We start from the raw sequence: 22,558 nt of genomic DNA on the forward strand, positions 1-22,558 counted from the left end.
AAATTTCATTGCAATCGTTTCAGTAGTTTTTGCGTGAAACAGCAACAAACACACACACACACACATATCCTCACAAACTTTCGCATTTATAATATTAGTAGGATTAGTATACATAAATATGTAAAATAAAAACATAGGATTAAAATTGAGTCTAAAGTGGTCATTAACATACTACCATACAAACGTAGAGGTGGAGAGGGAGAAAAAAAGCGCTTTAGAACAAACAAAATCCCATCACGCTGCGTATAGTGCGTATTAATAGGGATTGGCCAGCCTCCAATGTTAGCGCGTACTATCAGTGTGATGAAATACCGAACGTTATGGCTTGATCAACCGTGTCGCCCCAACCTGGACCCGCCGCGTCGGCTAATAATACATCTGTATATATACGAGCACCTAGTATGAGTCCCATAGTGAAATGTAAATAAACAACGCATTAGCAGTTGCCGCTCATAGAGGCTTTACTTTATGACATACTTTATGTCATAGCGGGCAACTGAGCTGGTGGTTCGCCTGGTGGTAAAGGATCACTATCGCCCATGAACATTCGCAGAGGCTCTGATCTCAGAGAATGCGCTGCCCGCTTTTAAGGGATAAAGGATCAGGAAAGGATTGATGACTGGAAAGAAGGAATGGACTGGGAAGGGATAGGAGAAGGAAATAGGCTCTTTCAATTACAGACATGTATATTTTATCTTAACTTACTAGAAGATTCTATGTACTGTATTCGTAAATATATTATAAAAGTATGAAAAAAAAAACACATTTTTGACATAAAACCAAGTTAATTTTTGATACGACCCACCGACTACGGAATTAGTTGCGAACTGTGTTTCAGTCGTCGGTAGCTTCTTCCTTAAAACAATGTTACCTTAAATTTTATTTCGAACTAGCTTTTGCCAGGGGCTTCGAACGCGTTAAGACAGAGTAGTTTAATTGATATAATTATACATACAAACCTTTGTCTTGAATCACTATCTATTAAAAAAAACCATCAAAAATCATTGCGCAGTTTTAAAGATTTAAGCGTACATAGGGACACAGGGACAGAGAAAGCGATTTTGTTTTATATTATGTAGTAATTAAAAGAAAAGGGAAGGGAAATAAATAAAAACCATCTTAACCGACGTTCCCAAAAACGAAGGAGGTTCTCAATCCGACTGCACTGCACTTTTTTGTTTTGTTACGTGATAACTACGTGACCTTACTGATGCGATTCTTTGTCTTTGGTAGAAAATTGTTGTCATTTGTTCCCATTTTACGATCTGGTGTGCATCCTTCCGCCTAGTAGTTCCACCGCTTCAGTACTGACAAAAGGGATCTAGTTCAGCTTGTGCCAGGCAGATTCAGGTTTTCATCTAGATCCATTTCTGACATCACGATTTTTTTCCCTCACCAATATACTTGTCTATTTTCTAAATAATACGTTGTACTAATGGAAATAATCACATCTCAAAACAAATCCCACTATCCCACTTCCCACTAATATTATAAATGCAAAAAATTTGTAAGGATGTGTGTGTGATTGTTGCTCTTTCACGCAAAAACTACTGAACCGATTGCAATGAAATTTGGTACGTAGACTGTAGCTGGACAACTGGAATAACATATAGGCAACTTTTAATCCCGATATTCCTACGGGATACGAACTTTCGCGTGTGAAACCGCGGGGCGCAGCAAGTTCAAAATAAATTTGTACAGGTACCTACTTAACTGCTAACAAGTCCAAGTCAATTACTACCACTGAAAACTAACTGCAAAGCATCTCCCATCAGCTCAGGGCAGACGAAACACGCCAAAGCCGGAGGCATTGACCCCTTGACCTCTGCGCATCTCAATATCAAATCAAATAGCTGTGCGAGTGCGTGTGACAGATGACAAATGCATCCTGGCAGAGATCCAGTGCTCTCATTAGACCTGACCTACGCCCTTGGAATAGGGTGAGATAGTGATTACGAGGTGCATAGAAGAAGTCTGGGTAATGTTAGACCTGATCCAAAACTATGGCGTCTATGGTTTATAAACCAAGCGTAGGAAACAATATACTTATCATTCCATCACAAGTTACCAATACCGATTTTAAAGTCATGTTCAAGCTCTATGATTGCTCGTATCGTTATGTCAGCAGTTATCTATACCTAAAAACTGAAAAAATTTTTTTTTGAAAAATCTGTTTGCTTGTACAGGCAGCACTAATTGAGCACTAAATTATTAGTTGATGTGCCTCTCGCTCCAACTGTATCATAGCGCGGTCACGATTAGTTCACTGCTAGCTTAATGAAAAGTTAGCAGTGTTCTCATTTTTAGTCCTCCTATCACAGCACCAAATATCTGTTATCAGCACTAAATTAGCACTAAATGAGCACTAAATTTTGAGATATAATTCGAGTGATTCTGCCGACTTGACCTTTCTAGCTTTACAGACGTCCAAATCATTACTAGAATATTGGATTATAAATTTCCCCCTAATTTATCTGTATTCAACCTACCGATTAATCCGCCTGTATGGACTGATACTCTGTAGTGTGTGCGTTTTCATTGAACTGAACTGGGCGAAAAATAAACTAACACGACGCAACTGTGTCTAGCTTTACTTACGTACTTCTATGATTATACATTACTAGACGCTCGTCCCGACTCTGCTCGGATATTAAGATTTCCGTTTTATCCCAAGGTATCATTTAATAAGGATAAAAAGTATCCTATCACACAAATCAGCTCATACCCTGTCTATATACCAAATTTCATCAAAATTCATTCAGTAGTTTCAGCATGATAGACGGATAAACATCCAAACTTGCACATTTATAATATTAGTGTGATCACGTGAGCAACAAAACCTTTATTTTGTTGAAAAATAACCATCTGCTATTTCACTAATATTTATTAATTTGTTTATTTTCTCTTTTCATTGGATAGTGAACAAGTGAGACTATCGCGGGCCTTTATAGAGAATTCCATCCATCCAGTATCCCCCATGATCATACAATAACATTTGGCTGTATGTAGATTTGCAGACTTCGTACTACCAGGCCCCGCGGTAATACCAGCTATTTACGACCATGTGTCATGCAAGGTCGCGGACGTGTGACGTCATTATGAGAAAAATAATGTCATTTATTATGAAATAAAACTCGTGTCTCATAAGTGCATGACACGTCTAAAACGAAATTTGTCTATTACTGCGGGCAATATTTTTTCTTATACTGAGTTTGGTTAGTAATATTTTATTTTTGTACTAAATTATAATTGAAAACGATGCTGTTTTATTGCACAAACAAGGAACACACGGTCCTCGTGTAAATCACACTAATATTAAAAAATGTGAATGTTTGTATGTTTGTCCGTCAATTACGCGGAAACTACTGAACGGACTTTGATGAAATTTTGTATATAGACAGCGTACGAACTGACTTGGATGATAGGATACTTTCTATCCCGATTTAATGCTCCCTTGGGATAAAACAGGAATCTTGATATCCGTGACGCGCGTCTAGTAGAACATACTTTTCAGATCGTCTCAATTCCCTTCATCAAACAAAAGTGGGAACCACCGTGACGTAATGAAAAACGATACATTAGCTAACACGCGATCATTACAAAAACTTCCTACTAATCTGGCACCATTCATAAACACACACAACGTACCGACCAACCTCTCTGGCCTCCGTAAGACTTTTTTTTTTTTGGTTCTTCACAATAAAACATGCGATATGGCCAACGATCCGAAGAGTTGTGGGCGAAGATTACCACTATGTGGATCCCTTACAAGACAAAAAGACTACGTGGTGGGTAGGAGCTAGATACATATTGCAAAGATTGGCTCAGAATTTCTCTCAATAGTGAGATGTGGACTGAGGGAAGAGAGGCCTTTGCCCAGCAGTGGGACAGTCATGGCTAATAATAAAAAAAAAAAAAAAAATGGCCAACGAAATTTTACGACCCGTGACGCAGCGAGGTCCCGTGACGTCACCGCAACAATCCTGTGACGTACGCCGGAGCGATGCCAACTGGTTACATTATTAAATGTTATTGAATACAATTGGATAATATATTTATTGGTTTCACTCTTATTAATAGCGGTTGTTTGTTTGTTTACAGGAGAATCGAAATGAGTATGTTTTCGAGACGATGCTAGAAGTGACTATTTGTTTAATGGAAAGTTACAAATGATGCGTTTATAATGTGACTAGCTTTACGCCCGCGGATTCGCCCGCGCGGAATTCGGTTATATCGCTTTCATCTCCCTATTTCAATTCCTACCATTTTTTCCGCGATAAAAATTAGCCTATATCCTTACTCAAGTTCAGTACTACCTTCATAGCAAGTTACAAAAAAAATTGGTTCAGTGGTTTAGGCGTGAAAGCGTAACAGATAAACAAACAAACAGACAGACAGAGTTACTTTCGCATTTACAATATTATTAGGGATTTGTTACGGATCACCGGTTTTCTGCATGTGTAAGATGATTTATGTTTATTTATTTATGTAACGAATTTACGAATCGTCTCATTACATTATGGTGATTTGCTGTGATTTTCAATGCTTAATCCATAGTTCTATTCTATGTATATTTATATCATATAAATCTGAAAAGTTTGTTCGTTTGAACGCGCTCATCACTGGAAATACTGGGCCGTTTTGAGAAATTATTTCTCCATTGGTGACCCGTGACTCACGGGCCGTGAGTACTATATGAGAGCCACGGGCGAAGCCGGGGCGGAACGTTATTAATCTAAAGGTGAATATATCAATCACTACATAGTATAAAACAAAGTCACTTTCTCTTTCCATATGTCTTTATGTATGCTAAAAACTCAAAACCTACGCAACGGTTTTCGATGGGATTTTTTTTAATAGATAGAGTGATTCAAGAGGAAGGTTTTTATGAAACATCATTTAAACTACACCGAATTTAAATCATGCGAAACCGCGGGTAAAAGCTAGTAAAATAAGCTGGTAAAGCTACTCGCTAGACTCCATTTCGCGCCGACAGTCACGGGGCAAATCTAGTCTAGTCTAGTCTAGTGGTGAGTAAAAATAAATCAGTTGCTGCAGCTTGGTAATTGCTATTCAATTGCAGATGCTCGTGCGAGACCCGGGCACGTTAAGGTGCGCGTGGCGAGATCTTTCGATAGCTACAATATCTACCTAATACTATTCTAGAGATAAAGGGAACCATCGATCGTTTTAAGTATTTCAGATTGTAGTCATCAATAATTGCTATAAAACAACTTATCAAACGTGTGTACAAACTTTCACGCTCTATTCATCCCCTTGGGGGTAGAATTTATCAAAATTCTTTCTAAGCGGATGTTTGCATTATAGTTATAGAAGCTATACATGTTATACAAGCTATATAATATGTTAAATTTTAGCCCGATCGGTCTAGTAGTTTGGACGGTCCGTAATAGAAATCATAATAATAAAATCATCTTCAATCAGTAAAAGTAAACGTAAAAGTAAACAAAGCCTGCAGAGGAGAGCGTTGTGAGGAGAGGAGGGAGAGAGGAGAGAGGGGAGAGGAGAGAGAGGAGAGGAGCAGGAGATTTATGCATCCACATCAGTACATAGTATAAAGCAAAGTCGCTACCGCTTCGTCCCTATGTATGCTTAAATTTTTAAAACTGCGCATCGGACTTTGATGCGGTTTTTTTTAATAGATAAGAGTGATTCAAGAGGAAGGTTTATATCTATAATAACATCTATTAAACTACACTAGTTACATGAAGGAGGACTATTATTAGCATGACACAAAATAAAAAGAAAAGAAGAAAAAAGACTTTTTAACGGATTTTAAATGCGATTAATTCATAATATTATTTAATTATTTAACACAATTAACATTTTACAGCGAGTGCGAGTGCACATGGCACTGGGAGACTGCTGGAGACTACTTAAGTCTTGAGTTCAATGAATAAATCACGTTGAAAATCCGTTAAAAAGTCTATAATTTCTAAGCGAAGAGTGTTATTTCACAACATTAAACCACATAACATCGCTCTAGCAGCAAGCGCTCGATCCTTAACCAACCGAATCGATCGCGACTGCCGTCTTATTAAAAATGTAATATAATAATTAATTGTACGTATTTAGGGGCCGATTTTCTGTCAGCCACGATAACCCACTGTCACGCTCGGTGACGTCACGTGACGTCACGCGACCTTGGGAGCTTTGGTATGATGATGAAACAACTCGCTGCTCACTAGATCCGGAGTCATTTTATATTTAGCGCGTTCATTGAAGAGTTTATCATTGTTTTTTTTTTGTGAATTTTATTTACTTGGTCGATAATGTACAGAGTTAAAGTAAGAAGATATGTTAGAGGCGTAAGGCCAGCAGTGGGAACGTAATCCTACTAATCCTACTAATATTGTAATTGCGAAAGTTTGTAAGGATGTGTGTGTGTGTCTGTTGCTCTTTCACGCAAAAACACTGAACCGATTGCAATGAAATTTGGTAAGTAGACAGCTGGACAACTGGATTAAATATAGGTAACTTTTTTCCTGATATTCCTACGGGATAGGGACTTACGCGGATGAAACCGCGGGGCGCAGCTAGTATAATGTGGGTTTGATGCAACTACAGAATTTGTTGCCGGCTCTTCCCTGTAGAAACTGCCTTCCGATGGTAAATGTTATAACTGTGTAATATGACGATTCAAAAGTGCTTCTATAAGAAGTCTAACTGAATGAGTAAATGTTTGAGTTTGAGTTTGAGTTTGACGATAATGATGATGACGAGCGAAATGTTCGCGAATTGCCGCAAGGCTGCATTCTTATCGCGGCCTGACCGATATCGGATATTTTCGCGTCGGATATTACAAATTATTTATCATAAATAATTCCACAGATAAGCACCAGGTTGTGTATTAAGATTACTTAACAGTTTTTTTCACGTGGCGCCAAGGATTCATACAAATTTTATCGATTACAGCACGATTTAAAAAAAACAATTTTAAAAATTAATTTACTTATTATTATATTATTATTATTAATAATGGTAATTTTAATCATCACATTCTGTATAACGTGCTATCAACAGTTGATACACGCAAAACGACTGAACCGATTTAGATAATACATAATATATTGTTCTACAGAATACTCATCGTGCTTAATAAGTATGAATTTGATACTTGCTGAACGCAAACGAACAACTGGTTAACATAACACATATACCAATACATATCCTATCAATTCGCATGATCACATCGAAATCGGTCTAACCGTTAATGCGTGATTGAATAGCAAATATTCATATAGCATATAGTAAAGTAGAACCCCCCCTCACACACACAACTGTATTCGCAACGACTTCACTCGCAACGCAAAATCACACGCGAATCGAGTAGAAGATATTAATAAAAAAAACCGTAGCCACGTTATCTGAGACACAGGCGTATCTTATCTGCCACCTAGCGGTTAGGACACGTCGGCGTGGAGACCTAACCTCAAAACTGACCACGTGTCGCACTCGACGCATAATGTGGGTCGCATAATATTATAACGATGCAATTGCGCGATAGCCAGTTACGAACGAACGGCGAAGGGAGTTTTTCACGGGTTGTTTTTTTTTTTTTTTTTTTTTTTTGTTTTGGTATGACGGAGCTGGTGATATATAATGCGTAATTAAACAGATCAGGCGTTATACATAAATTTACTGTATATTTTTGTATAATAAATCACTTGATACTTGATACTTCCTACTAATATTATAAATGCGAAAGTTTGTAAGGATGTCTGTACGTTTGTTGCTCTTTCACGCAAAAACTACTGAACCGATTGCAATGCAATTTGGTACGTGGACAGCTGGACAACTGGAATAACATATAGGCAACTTTTTATCCCGATATTTCTACGGGATACGGACTTACGCGGGTGAAACCGCGGGGCGTTGCTAGTGAGGTTATAAAAATAAGACTATTAAGCATCGATCATGAAAATATGCCAAAAATACTTTACACACATTATGGACACAAAAGTGTTTGTTTGCTCGTCTCTCTTTTACATAACAACGGCGGTATTTCAAATGTGAAATTCTGTAGTCGGAGATAGAGAGAGAAGCTAGAGAGTGACATTGACTACTTTGGACCGCGATGCCACATCTCAATCCTATAAAAATTTCCCTTCCACGGTGGGATATGTCTAAGACCCCCACGTGCTATATACGTACCACGGGCGAAGCCGGGGCGGACCGCTATACACGTCATCGTCAAGATCAAGCGAACTAAGCCTGGCGCAATAATCCCCACAGATAACAAACAGCTTAGCATTATTATTATTATTAACAGATAAACGCGTATTGGTACGTACAATTAATACAATCTCAATTACACTATGTCATAATATAACAGTAAACATACTCAGCATTGAAGTAAGCACTAAGACTCGTATTAAAGCAGTGATAATGTGGGAAATATATCAATCAATCAGCAATAATAATCCTCACTTAATCTAATTATTCGCCTATTTATTTACTGAAAAACTTTATTTGTCTGTGTGTCACTTTTCAACCGACTTCGAAAAGGAAGGAGGTTATAAATTTGACAATTTTTTTTTTATTTTTATTCGTTAACATGTAAACGAGTGGATCGATGTTTATGGTTAATATTTTAATTCGAAAAGTTGATGCCTGCTTTGTCTATTTGATTTATTTCAAAAACCTGGCCTGTAATTCCTTTGCCTCGCCCTCCCAATCCATTCATTCATTTATTTCCCTCGTCAATCCTTTCCATATCCTTTACTATTTAAAAAGCGCTACCATTGAGAATGTTCACGGGCGGTGGTGCTCGCTTACCATCAGGCGAACCACTAGATCAATTGCCCCGCTCTAGCATTAAAAAAAACTACACTCGCTATCTTCACCTGATACGCGTTGCGGGAAAAGTTAAAGCTATTCGCATTATATATAGTCCATCGAAAAATAGTTCGTCACATTGCTAAGTAAATGTATAGAGCACAAATTTTCGTCAAACTGTAATCTCACGAGTTCGATTATGAATGATGAGTCGTAGACAAGTTTTCTTGTCATTTGATTCTAACTAGTTCGAACTAGGAAAAACGGAACTGTATCACATACAAACAATAAAAGTAATTGAAAAGCCTTGATGGATATTTCACACTAAATTGTACACAACTCAACTTCTGTGACAATTATTAATCAACCATTAATGTTCAATCTAAACAGATAAATAGATAATAATGTATGTAGAATGTAAATAGATAAAGGAAATATATTTATAAAAGTGTTGCACACATAGGTAACTAACTGTGAACCGTGGCTTCACCCACGACTTACATGATGACATAAAGAATAGCCTACCTTCCACACTTCTGCTATTGGAATCAGTACTTCCTGAGATTAACGCGTCCAAACGAACAAACTCTTCAGCTTAAAATGTCTATTTATAAAAAACTAACCCGTTCACCCGCGCAAATCTGTATTCCGTAGAAATATCGGGATAAAAAGTTGCCTATGTTATTCGAGTTGTGCAGTTACCTACGTACCAAATTTCATTGCAATCGGTTAAATAGTTTTTTCATCTTCATAAACTTTCGCATTTATAATATTAGGTAGTATGATTCTCCTATGACAATGTCAGTTACCATAGTCCTCCGAAATGGCTGCACCGATTCTTATGTAATTTTATGTGCATATCGGGTAGTTCTGAGTATCGACCAACATCTATTTGTCCTACACCTGAACGATAAGAGTAAGGCAGAGCAGCATTTGCCGGGTCAGCTGGTATTACTGTTAAAGTATAGGTTAAACATAATAGAACATTGATTCCATCAACCCTCCAGCGTGTGATTCATTTAAATTTGAATTATCTAGTAAAACACATTTATCGCTCGGTTTAATACACTTCATTCACGATTCCACATAATAGCATATGATATATGCACTTCACTTTACGAGACTATTAAAATTTATTGCGTAAAAATAAAACACGAAATGATAAGCGACTCGATGCCACTTATGTTAATTGTATGGTATTAAAAAAAAAATACTTTCATTTGCCATTTTCATACATTAAAATAGTATGTTTTGGCATGTTTAGCGGATGTTTGTTATAGGTTATAGGGTCATTAGTTCATGGTTCATTTGTTACAGGGTCGGTCACCAAAATATGCACTCTTCAACAAAAAAAAAAAATTACGAATTATTTTGCATTGTGATTCAGGTCGAACACATTTTGATATTGTAATTAATTTATTTCTATGTTCACAACTGACTTAAATTTCTCTTCCATTATGTACAATGCCCAAAAGATTCTGCGTTGCATTGTTGTAATTTGTTGCATTTGTATCCCTACTAATATTATAAATGCGAAAGTAACTCTGTCTGTCTGTTACGCTTTCACGCCTAAATCACTGAATCGATTTTGACAAAATTTGGTATGAAGATAGAACTGAACTTGAGAAAGGACATGAAAAAAGGGGAATGAAATTTTGTATAAAAGTTCGTTATTGTCAAACCGAGTTTTGATGAAACTTGGTATGAAGATGGAGCTAAACGAAAGAACAAACCATGGGAAAGAACAAACTATACTTTTTAATGCGAAGAAAATACTCCTTATCATGTCGCGCGATATAAGCGAATTTTACGCGGGCGAAAAGTTAGTTGTATATATATTACTGTTAAAAACCGTTTTTTCATTAGTTTTAATGCATTTTCTCTAATTAGAACTAGAAGTGGAACAAAGGTGTTAAGTTCTAACCAAGGAAAACGTTCCACGCGAAACGAAATTAATAAATAAATTATTGCTTAATATGTATAATGAAACAAATATATATATATATAATATTAGCGTATAACATTTGGAGATTTTGTAGATAACCAGTTGTGAAAAATCTTTGAAATCAAATTTTTTTAAACACCTTTAGCTGTTGTTAATTAGATTAGCATGTTCAAACAAACATACTCTTCAGCTATATACGGTATTGAATGGAAAAGGACATAATAACAAATCAAGACTGCAATCTTTCATTGAATAAATTTCATATAGGTACTTAATAGATATAAAAGATTTTACATTAAAAATATTATACTTTCTGTACATATTATTTTCTCCATTATAAAACCGGTCTATAATAAATTTATAATTAACAACTAAATATTAATTACCCTTGCGAATGTAACAAATATGATACCATTACACAATCCACATCCCAACACAATATAGATTGAAAGTGAGCTTATGAAATGTTAACTCGAATGTAAATACCAAGGTTGAATGCTTAATAATAATTTAATTAAGTAACGTGCCTCAAATGTTTAAAGTTTTTTTTAACATTTGTATCTTCTTGTGTCCATAAAATAAAATAATTATACGTATAAGGTTTGTGTGTAAGCAGGCATAACTTTATTCCTCTGCAATTAGTGACATCCTAAAGCAGCACTGATTCCAGTGTGATACAAAGACAGAGAGCTATGTAGGTCGTCTAGCACCATCATTTTTCCACACTGGAATTAATACTGCTTTTTTATGTTACAAATAATTTTATTTTAACAAAACATTCAACCAGCTTTAAAAATGTCAGAAGACCATGTTTTTATGGGACCACAAAAACCCTGGTGGCTTTCGTGCGGTCTTTTAAAATGAAACATTAAAATCTGATCACCCAGTAAAAAGATTTGAAGACACAAAAACATACAAATATATATATATATATATATATAAGCTCATTTATAAACATACATATATAAGCTCCTGAAGTTGGTGATTATTATAATATAATGCTAGCATTCCCAGGAGAATATAATTGGAAACAAAAGTAGTCTATAATTTCATGGTTTAGCCTCCTAACTATATCCAGACACAAAATTCCTACAATAAAACAGACAGTGACAGACATCAGACAGACAAACAAACATGTACGCATTCACATTTATGACTATGATTTAATATAAATATTACTAAAGATCAAACATATACATACTTAAAAAACCTTGTACTTTGTATCTATTTTTTTATAGACAACTTGATACATCACTGAGCTCGATTATAAAATAATGTTTAAACTGTAAAATCATTAATATAAGATTAGATAAGTTCAGACAACTTATTTTGTTAAACTTTTAAAGAACTGAACTAAGCAAATTTACAGGAAATATACTCAAAGACAAACAGGTTTTTCTAAAAGTCTTACACATGAATTAAACTGCTAAACTCAACAAAAAAAACTGTAATTTTGGCCTTTCTATTTCGAAGGGCATATAGCTTACAGCCTTGTTGGTGAGAGAGAGAAAGATTGTTCAGATGATAAAAGGAAAGTAAAAGGAGGATAAATTGTATAGACGATAAAGTATTGTGCAACATACTATGTGTTTATATGAATATTTTTGTGTTTATTTTGAACAAAAAGAAATACAACATTTAGTGTGACTTTGAGTTTACTTTACACATATTACTAATAACAAAATTAAATCTTATATTACCTACTCTACATCTACATATCTGTATATCAATTATATGTTGTGAAAATACTGAACCATCTTTTATGTATATATATAAAATTCAAATACTCATTTACCAGTTGTGTTATATTTATCTAGAATTAAAATTATAAAGAACTAGCTATTCTATTCAGAATTGCCTGCATCGACCAAGGAAGACATATACATTCTAAGATTTTCGCCCGCATGCTGCCCATTTACATGAGATTTCTGGGTTAAAAACTATCCTTTCTCCTTATTTTTCATCAAAGGTTTAAAGTGTGAAGAAAACAGAGAGAGATAGAATTATTATCGCCTTTATAAATTAGTAGGGCAAGTGGGGCATTTATAAATAAGTAGGGACTAATGTAAAATTTGGGAAAATCATGGAAATAACTTCAGAAAATAAATACAGAATATCAATAGGCTCCCTTATTAATCATTAATGTAATCATAAATTACATAATTTAAATTAAAAATTAGTTCAAATAAAATTTATATTAAGTATTATACATAAATGCTTGCAATCAGAACAAATACCTACGTAATTGTGCTAAGATAACTCTCAATTTTTAGATGTCTGTGTCAAGGTGAGATATATGCTATCATATTTTAAAAATATTTTATACTTTAAACATCATTATAGTACTAGCAGTCTACTGTGGCGTTGAACGTGGTCCATAAAATATATATGAACTATATGAACATAATAACCTAACATGTAGTAACAATGTAATGGCAAAAGGATTTAGAAATTAAAGACTTTAAGGTATATGAGATACTTTTTATCCTGATGAAATACTCCCTTAGGATAAAGAGGAATCTTGATATCTGGGCAGAGCCCGGACAGGCGCATTGTATAATATAATTTTCTGATGAAACCTTAATGTTAGGTTAAGGAAGTTTTATTAACTACTTATTAGGTAATGACTTGAATCCTACTAATATTATAAATAAATAATAAAACTAATATTATAAATACGAAAGTTCAGTAAGGATGTGTGTGTGTTTGTTGCCCTTTCACGCAAAAACTACTGAACTGATTGAAATGAAATTTCAACAAGTGGAATAACATATAGGCACCTTTTTATATCGATGTTCCTAAGGGATACGAACTTACATGGGTGAAACTGCGGGGCGCAGATAGTTTTCAATTAATAAACCAAAAGGTTTTGTCTCATAGCTTAGTAGAAGTATCTTATTACATGTCCTTAAATCTTAAACTAACCAGCTTGTTTCTATGTGATCACAAAAAGATAACATATTGAGATAAGAGAATTATACATTTAACATTGTAACAGTGACATAGTGTAGGATCTACTCTGTAGATAATTCTTGTGATATAAAATATGGATTATTTCTTCATTTGAGGTAGGCTCATTCAGGGTAATTTGACAAACATCCTAGTAATTTTTTTCTGTATTTGCAGAATGTCTAAAAAGGCTTTAATATATATATAATGCATTTCCATAGATCAGATATTGTATACAAAAAAATAATGGCATTAGAAAAAGTAGTTTTTTAACAAGTAGTAGTTTTATAAAAGTTTATTGAGAATTGTTTCCGATTACCCCTGTTTACAATTAACCTGATTCACTATACTTCAAATGAAAATATGACACAAAGCGAAGAGTGTTTTTTTTTTTTTGTTTATTTGCTTGAACGCAATAATCTCAGAAACTACTCAACTGATTTGGTATAAATTTGTTACACAGGTAGTTTGAGACCAAACAAAGGACACAGTATATCATAAGTATATAGTTATTATTCTGAAATCCCTATAGGAACGGGAATGTCTTCCTTTACTTGGCTAAGCTGGCAAAGCAGTCAACAGAAAGCTAGTATATGATATAACAGTTAAAATAATATTATACTTTCCTATGAATCATTCAGCTGTTATTCATATTGCATATCAAAAAAGAGGAAATGAAGTAGTATTACAAAATATTTGTGTGAACTAAAAATTTGTATGTATAATTATAGCTTTGTAGTTTTGTAGATGTGTATTTTAGTTATTTACAAATAATAACACCTATAAAGTTCTCTCTGTGCACTATATATGTTGTTAATGGTGTAATATAACATCATATAAATATATATCATGTTATGTTACAGTTATAGTGGATGACAAAAAGTTCAAATTTCAGTGTGTTTACATAAATTGTGTTTCCATTAACACATTTTCTTCAACTTACATAATACTTAGATATTCAAAGCTATTTGGAAAGATATGAACAGGAAATGTTTTAAGGTTATGAGTGTGCAAGAAATCACGATATCTTGACAAATATAAAATAAATTAGAATATTGAATATAATTAGATGTTGCATGATAATTATAACACTGTCATATTCATAATATTCAGAGGTATTTCATAATATGTCATCACATGGTTGTAATATTAATCATATTGGAAAATTATGAATGAAAGAGATTTGGAATGTCACTCACCTGCCAAGGGTTGACCTTGGGTATTGGAGCTTCAACAAACTTCTTCGGCTGAGCCTCAGATGTTTGCTGCTGCTGCTGCTGCTGAGGTTGTTGTTGTGGATCTGGTGCAGCTGGTGCGTCTGGATGGGCAGCCTGAGGCGTCTTGTGAGGCCTAGGCGGAGCCCTGCGCTCCCGATCCCGTCGACTCTTGCCTGGCCTCCGCGCGTGGGAGATCACAGGCACGAACCCTTCCTCCTCCTCGTCATCTTGGCGAGGAGGAGCTTCCACCACACTCTCCGTGGACTCAATGTTTTCTTTATTACTTTCAACACCACCAAAATTTAGCACTGACGCGTACGAGGGCCCCGTTCCCTCGACGGACACTCGCGTGGCCATACCACCGCTACGTTATGTAAGCAGGCGCGCGCTCCGCGCCGACCTCCGATCACGAGCGCGGCGCCATGCCTATCAATACGCCATGCTTTGGCCCGGACCCACAAATCGAAGAACTTTTTATAATTATTCGAAGGTCTGACACGATCAACTGTTATATCGAATACGTAGAAACTCGGTCACTAAAAAATATGCGCACAGTTCGCAATGCACACCAGATTGACCCTGGCCCGACCGTATTTACATCGAAAAAATTCACTTCCGTCGTCTTGTTCCAATTTTCTAGAGCACTCCGCGTACCAAGTGCACTTTATCTATCAATTAGTTGAATGAACCACCAAGAAAAAGGTCTTTTTTAACTGAAAATCACAAAAGAACCATATTTTGTTCACAATTCACACATGTGGTCGGACGCCCAAAAAGGGTATTTTCCGCAATATACACGGAACTCGCGGAAGGCTGTGACTTCTAATTTTACAAAACGACATTTCAACACCAGAGGGCGCTAAAAAAATCACTGACAGACGTCGCGTTCGTTTTAATTGACAGTTTAAAATAATTTTTGAAATAATAGTGTGTTAATTTGGTGTATTAATAGCAATTTCTCTAACAATATATAGCAAGAATATATTCTTCATAGACTCTATAATAATTCACGAAAAAAAAATTCACAAAATTTTCAAAAAATCGAAAGTATTTATGAACGCGTCAGTAGTAAAATCACATTGCATTCCTATTTGACCTTTCGGTGTATTATAACCTAATAAATGTTATAAAAAGGGGTTAAATGCAAGAAAATTATAATGATCACGAAGAAGATAAAATTACAGGAAATATCTGATATGAAACACAGCGAAACTCATTAAAATTCATTTACAATACAAATATTTTCTACATACATATTTTACATCTAGCAACACTATTATTTCGTTCAAAAAATGTATAATATACAGAGATAAAAAAAACAATATTTATGAATTTTAAAATTATTTGTTCACTAATTGTTTCCTTTTCATTATTGTGCTTTACTGTATTTTATGCAGATGTGGCCTCATCCTTTTGACGTTTAATTATTTTCTGGGTTAGTAGGACAATACCTTCCCAAATAGTTGCGACAATTTCTGCAATAATGATACACATCCTTGCAAGAACGTAATACGTATGGAAGTGGAGCACATAACCAACAACAAAAAATACACAACGTGAAGGCACATAAATGTGTACATAACGTTACTTTAGCCCTCACCATTGTCATACCTGTGTACCCACATTCCGTGCAAATAACAGGCATAGGAGTGAAACCAAAGTTATACACTCTTGTAGTTGGTGGTGGTATGGCATTATCTACATATATATCAAAAGCCGCAGCATAATTGGGTGGAGGACTATGTTGTACAAAGGATGGTGAGGGTATAAAAGTTCCCATTAGTCTTGGTCTCCGTCTTGCTGTCATTTGACGTAACACAAATGAATATGAAGGTGGAGCACTAGTTAATGAATCTGGAGGAGAGAGTTCTGGTAAATATCCCTTCTGGTTGTTTAGCAAGCTACTCATATTATGAAGGTTATTTGTCATTGTTAAACTAATGGAACTCTCATTTAATTTTGCTAATGCCAAGAGAAATAAGGTTTGAGGCTGATTAGGTATTGATATATGTGATTGAGAAAGTAAATTGATAGGATGTGAAGTTGGGCTATGCATAATAAGTGACGTTGGTCTACTAAATATTAACAACGGCATTGCTTTCGGTGATTTACAATTAGGAGTTTCATCTTTACAAGGCCTTAAAGTGGAAGGTATTGGGGTTGCCTGTTCCTGCTCAACAGATGTGAAATCAACTGTGTTTGTAACATATTCTTTGGAAATTACTGAAGCATTATCACAATCTTGGCTCGTTTGGTTGTCTTGTGAGGTTGCTGGATTATTATCATTGGCATTGCGGCAAATTCGTTCGTCCATGATTGTTTTCGTTCTCTGCTTCGTATTTTAAATAATATTTCATTGCTCAATATTCATCGAGGATTGAGATTAATTTAATGAAGGGCGTGAAGTACTGAGTATGTACTGACACAATAACATCAATATGCCATCAATAAGCATCGAATCTATAGATGTCGTAAAATAAACAATAAACAAGAAATGCGAAACAGAATCATAAATGTTGTTATGAACTTAATTAATCGATTTTGATTAGTTTTTTTTTTTTTAATATACGGCTATACGGAGCTATACGGGGAAAACTATGAACTAATTTTTTCTTTTGAATACTTTTGAAAAGGTAAAATTAAATACGAATAAACGAGTTTTACGCTTTTTAGATGAATTCATTTAATTTTTTGTTTTTATATGTACTGAAATTTTAAGTACATAATATAATTTCTTACAGGAAGTCCAGTCTTTTGCATTAAACAATAATATATGGCAATCATTGTAGAAAACTGTCAGACGTTTTGATTCTTCCGGTCTTTTTATTTCTCCGTGGCATGGCGGATGGTCTTTACCGCCGCCTATAGTGTTTTTTGGAGAAATAGCTTCGCTAAAATAGCGAAATGGTAAGTCAAGTAATAATTAATGTGTTTGATTTACCTGTATCAATAATTTGTGATTGAAATTATTAAGTGATTAGTGTTTTCAAAATGTTAAAATATAGCAGTGTGCCATCCACGTGTTTGATGTCTATTTCTCGAATTTCTGTATCAACGCGTTCAATAAGTAAGTCGATCGAAACACACGGGTTTCAACGATATATTTTATTTGTTTATTTCGTGATTCGTGCCAAAATGCATTGCATTTTAGTTGGTCTGATACAATTGTTGTGGTTATAGTTATCGGTAGACGTAATACTGAGACAATGATCACAAAATAATTTGGCGACACCTAGCTCGTTTATACGAGAGGACTTGTCTTTTTTATCATAAAGAATATACTTCTGAAGTGTAGAAGTGAATCGAAATTAAAAATTTATGTGTCATATCCGCTTTACGATTTTGAGGTTAGGTACATAAGTTCTAAAAACATTGTGCAAAACTACTTGTTTCCATTGTTAGCTTACAGGTGAGATGTATACTTAGGTTAATTGATTCAAATCTCAATCGTTAGATACCTGTAAAACTTCCATGTAAAATGCATTCCAGTAAACATTGAATCAACAAATGTATTATTATTCAAAATTTTCTTCAAAAAGATCTTGTTTGAATATATTGGATTATCTATAAATTGAGGGATCATATATATTTTATCCCCTATAACTCTTCCTAGCTGAATTTTATTGGCTTCTAGGTACAATAGTGGGGAAAAATTAGCATTCCTGTAGGAAACATCATAATTCCGTGATTATGGTGTGTCGACATATGGAATACAGTTATTTTAGCTATTATTACAACATTCTTGTATAACTAGCAAGATCAGGGTATGGACATGTATGTAATATACACATGATTTTTAATGATCTTGATCACTTGATTAGATAATGTATTTACTTATAATGCTGTGCTTTCATGTTTTGTTTTAACAGATGTAAAAATGTAGCAAACACTTCAGTCTTTATAAAACAATCAATTGATTTAACCCAACATCTCACCTCTTGCATTAACAAATATTAATTTAAATATAAACAACAAAACAATTCCAAATAACTCACCTTCAGGAAATATTATGTTCTGTATTTATTGCTAAAGTACATACATTGACGCAGCACACTCTTTCAGAGTCTATCAGTAGCCCGGCCGCTTGTGTCGGTGTATTCAGAGAAGAGCGAAGTGGTGCCAAAGGCATCCCTTCCCCTCCCATTCGTGTTCAAGGCGCCCATCCGGCCTGACCTCGTCAACGATGTGCATGTTTCCATGTCAAAGAATGCCAGACAGCCGTACTGCGTCAGCAAGGAGGCCGGTAAGGACGCTTTCAATTTTGTGGGAATGTCAAGGTCACATGTATAAAACATCCTATGCTTATATATGTCTTACCTTAGATATGAATACTAAGAACAGTTTTGTGTATATTAAGATGGAATAAATACAATATTTATGAATTTAGGTGTTTCTTATAATATTTCTCAAAAATCAATTTACAATGAATTTATCATAATTTCTATGAAATGTAAATTTTTGAGATAATATCCTCTAGGTAGTAAGCTTAACATATTTAACTTAGTTGAAAATACCTAGTATTTGCCACCTGAATATAAAGTTGTACAGTTTTTTGATACATATCATGATTACATATAGTAATTGATGAGTCACACAGATTTATAAAGGTACTCTTTGACTCGCTTTTTCACAACACCCTACTTCAAATGTATTTTATTGGTAGGTAAGAATGCAGCTGTGTTTAATAATTGGATGGAATGGAAGAAAGTAAATAAGTAATCCCAATGTACATATATTCATAATTACACATACAGAGCATACACAATTTCAATTATCCTCAAAAATTGTTGAGCTTTCATACCATGACTTTTTTTACAACCTTTTTTATAGGCTACTAGCGTACCCGGTGGCGCGTTGCTGTGTCTGAGTAATAATTAATCGAAATAAAAACCATGCTATATCTTAAGTTGGACCAAATTTCTCATAAAATGCCAAATTTCAAAATCGGCCGGAACACAATTAGATAGGTTTTTGTTTAAAAATAAATTGTTGTTATTGTGCACTAAATGTCCACATTCATATGATTCCATGTATCATTGAGTGTTACTGCGGATTAGTGCTAAATTGACGTATATGCTAGGCGTTCCATTGCCGTTCTGTGATTGCGATGGGTGCATTGTGTATACAACAATCATCCATATATTAATGTCAAATATATAAACACACACACGCACGTGCACACACGCACGCGCAACTTTGTCCATTATTCATTCTACATTAACAAAGCAAATGTTCTATCAACTCAGGTCACCAGACCAGTGCCGAGTCGTGGGGTACCGGTCGTGCCGTAGCGCGTATACCCCGTGTGCGCGGTGGTGGTACCCACAGGTGAGGTTTTATTTGGCATTCTATGGTTATTGTTGTGAATTTCAGGAAATATTCAATTGTAAATAAATGATCAGTGCATGGATAGCTTTAATCCCCTATAACTCTTCCTAGCTGGATTTAATTGACTTCTAGGTACAATAGCGGGGATATATTATCATTCCTTTAGGAAACATCATTATTCCATGATTATGGTGTGTCGACATATGGAATACATTTTTTATAGTATTGAAATATGTATGTTAAAATATCATATATGTATATTTTTTTATTTATTACTTTAACAAAAATTGCTAGGCATAGCGTAATATATATTGGATACTAGCTGTTCGCCCCGGTTTCACCCATGGTACATAAACATATATATCCTATGTCACTTAGTGTAGTTACAGCTTTCTAACGGTGAAAGAATTTTTGAAATCATAATGACAAATAGGGATTCATTATTATACATATAGATATCTATACTAATATTATAAAGCTGAAGAGTTTGTTTGTTTGCTTGAGTGAACGCTCTAATCTCAGGAACTACTGGTGCAATTTGAAAAATTCTTTAATTGTTAGATAACTCATTTTTTGAGGAAGGCTATAGGCTATATATGTACCACGGGCGAAGCCGGGGCGGACCGCTAGTACCGAATATACAGGGATGTCCCTATTTTTTCATTGTATATAAATGTAAACTACGTTGTAAATAACACAAATGTGTTGGTGCGACATAGATCCGGACAGGGTGCGTTCGGCAACATGTGCCGCGGCGGGCGCATGTTCGCGCCGACGAAGCCCTGGCGCCGCTGGCACCGGCGCGTGAACCTGCGCCAGCGCCGCGCTGCCGCTGCCGCTGCGGTCGCCGCCGCCGGCGTGCCGGCGCTCGTGCAGGCCAGGGGTGAGTCGCTTGACCCAGGAGCCCTAACCTTACGCAAACTTTCTTTTTTTTAAACCTTACCTAACCCAACGAAACACAAAGTTCCCAGTCTAGTCCAGTCCTTCTTTTCGGTCGTCAATCCTTTCCTTATCGCCTTATAAGCGGGACGTGCACTTGTAGGGACACTTGCAAATGTACATGGACAGTGTGATTGCTTACCATCAGGCGAACCACCAGCTCAGTTGCCAGCTATGATATAAAAATTCTAAATCCTTATTACACTGCACTAGCTCGCAGCACATTAAACACATAAAATGGGGGAGAAAAGAATAAATACAAATCATAATACAATATCATGATGTAATCCCCTCGCCTAATCTGCATATGCATTGTGTGCATGTGGACTGCTTCAAAGGGGTATATTGGGGTGTTCTGGAGATCAGCAGGGCGGGTCTATGCGATGCTGCCGCTGTTGTACCACAGAACCACATGTCTTATAACAATATAAGCAGGTTTATTAAAAAAAGTACTTCAATAATAAAACAATATTTAATCTTCAATTTGAAATTTAACTAGTCTATTTTACAATCCTTTATTTTGAACCCAATTGTAATGTATTATTTTCTCTCCCGCCAGGTCACGTCATCGACAAGATCCCCGAACTGCCGTTGGTCGTAGCCGACAAGGTGCAAGAGATCAGCAAGACCAAGGAGGCTGTGATCTTCCTCAGACGCGTGAAGGCGTGGTCCGATGTGCTCAAGGTGAGACACTGTGGGGGGACGGAGAGTGGGCTAAACCTTGATGATGTTAAAATATTGTCACTCCTTGATTCAACATATATATGTATATTTTAACATATGCATATGTTATAATGTAGTATAAAAATAATATGTTACCCTCCAAGTAATGCAATCTCTTGTGCTAAACGCGAAAATTTCGCTTGGAGGTTTTATAATATACTTTAAATCCTGACTAGATTCGGATGTAACTTTATGCAAATACAAACCAAGGTACTGAGTGTTGTAGCTAGGATGTCTCAATTCTATATCGCACAGCGGTAAAACTGTGCGCTATTCCATACGAGACGATAGAAATTTCTGGAACAACAATCGTATTGGTTCTCCAATACGATATAGATGCTAGAAGACAGTTTTGCCACGTTTTGGCGGATATTTGGCGTGCAGATAGGTAACCACTACGATGTAGGCATCCATTAAGATATGATTTTGATAAATTCTCCCCACAAGAGATAAATAGAGGGTGAAAGTTGTACCATGAGAATTATTATTGATCACACAGGCTGATCAAAAAAAAGATATTAGATTAGGAAAGATTTGGCTCTCTAATTGAGAAATAATCTTTAAAATCGGACTAGCAAGTTTTTGTGTAAATACATTACAAATGTACACACAAAAACTCACAATTTTTCTCTGTATAATATAAGTATAAACTATATAA

General features: G+C 35.4%; 3 protein-coding genes across 4 annotated transcripts in view; 1 reads left to right on the forward strand and 2 right to left on the reverse strand.

Moving 5' to 3' along the window:
• Nucleotides 1–15,282, reverse strand: part of LOC119838460 (la-related protein 1) — an 83,029-nt gene extending 67,747 nt beyond the window's left edge. Inside the window, exon 1 of the mRNA XM_038364407.1 lies at nt 14,893–15,282. Coding sequence (XP_038220335.1) covers nt 14,893–15,267 — 375 coding nt within the window. The 5' untranslated portion in view covers nt 15,268–15,282. The remainder of the gene's footprint in view (nt 1–14,892) is intronic.
• A 1,048-nt stretch (nt 15,283–16,330) lies between these two features.
• On the reverse strand, nt 16,331–17,224 carry LOC119838461. The gene has a single exon (XM_038364408.1). The coding sequence runs from the start codon at nt 17,222–17,224 to the stop codon at nt 16,331–16,333; it is 894 nt and encodes a 297-aa protein (XP_038220336.1).
• A 445-nt stretch (nt 17,225–17,669) lies between these two features.
• Nucleotides 17,670–22,558, forward strand: part of LOC119838490 (60S ribosomal protein L4) — a 33,087-nt gene continuing 28,198 nt past the window's right edge. For both annotated transcript variants that reach the window (XM_038364441.1, XM_038364440.1), the window contains exons 1-5: nt 17,670–17,817; nt 18,973–19,153; nt 20,157–20,238; nt 20,958–21,121; nt 21,737–21,861. In XM_038364441.1, the coding sequence (XP_038220369.1) occupies nt 17,815–17,817; nt 18,973–19,153; nt 20,157–20,238; nt 20,958–21,121; nt 21,737–21,861 (555 nt within the window). In that variant the 5' untranslated portion in view covers nt 17,670–17,814. The remainder of the gene's footprint in view (nt 17,818–18,972; nt 19,154–20,156; nt 20,239–20,957; nt 21,122–21,736; nt 21,862–22,558) is intronic.

Source organism: Zerene cesonia, unplaced genomic scaffold (assembly GCF_012273895.1).
Source record: "Zerene cesonia ecotype Mississippi unplaced genomic scaffold, Zerene_cesonia_1.1 Zces_u003, whole genome shotgun sequence".
Lineage (NCBI taxonomy): Eukaryota > Metazoa > Arthropoda > Insecta > Lepidoptera > Pieridae > Zerene > Zerene cesonia.

Coding starts and splice junctions, on each gene's coding strand:
- LOC119838461 (XM_038364408.1), bottom strand. CDS start 17,224: ATGGACGAACGAATTTGCCGCAATGCCAATGATAATAATCCAGCAACC.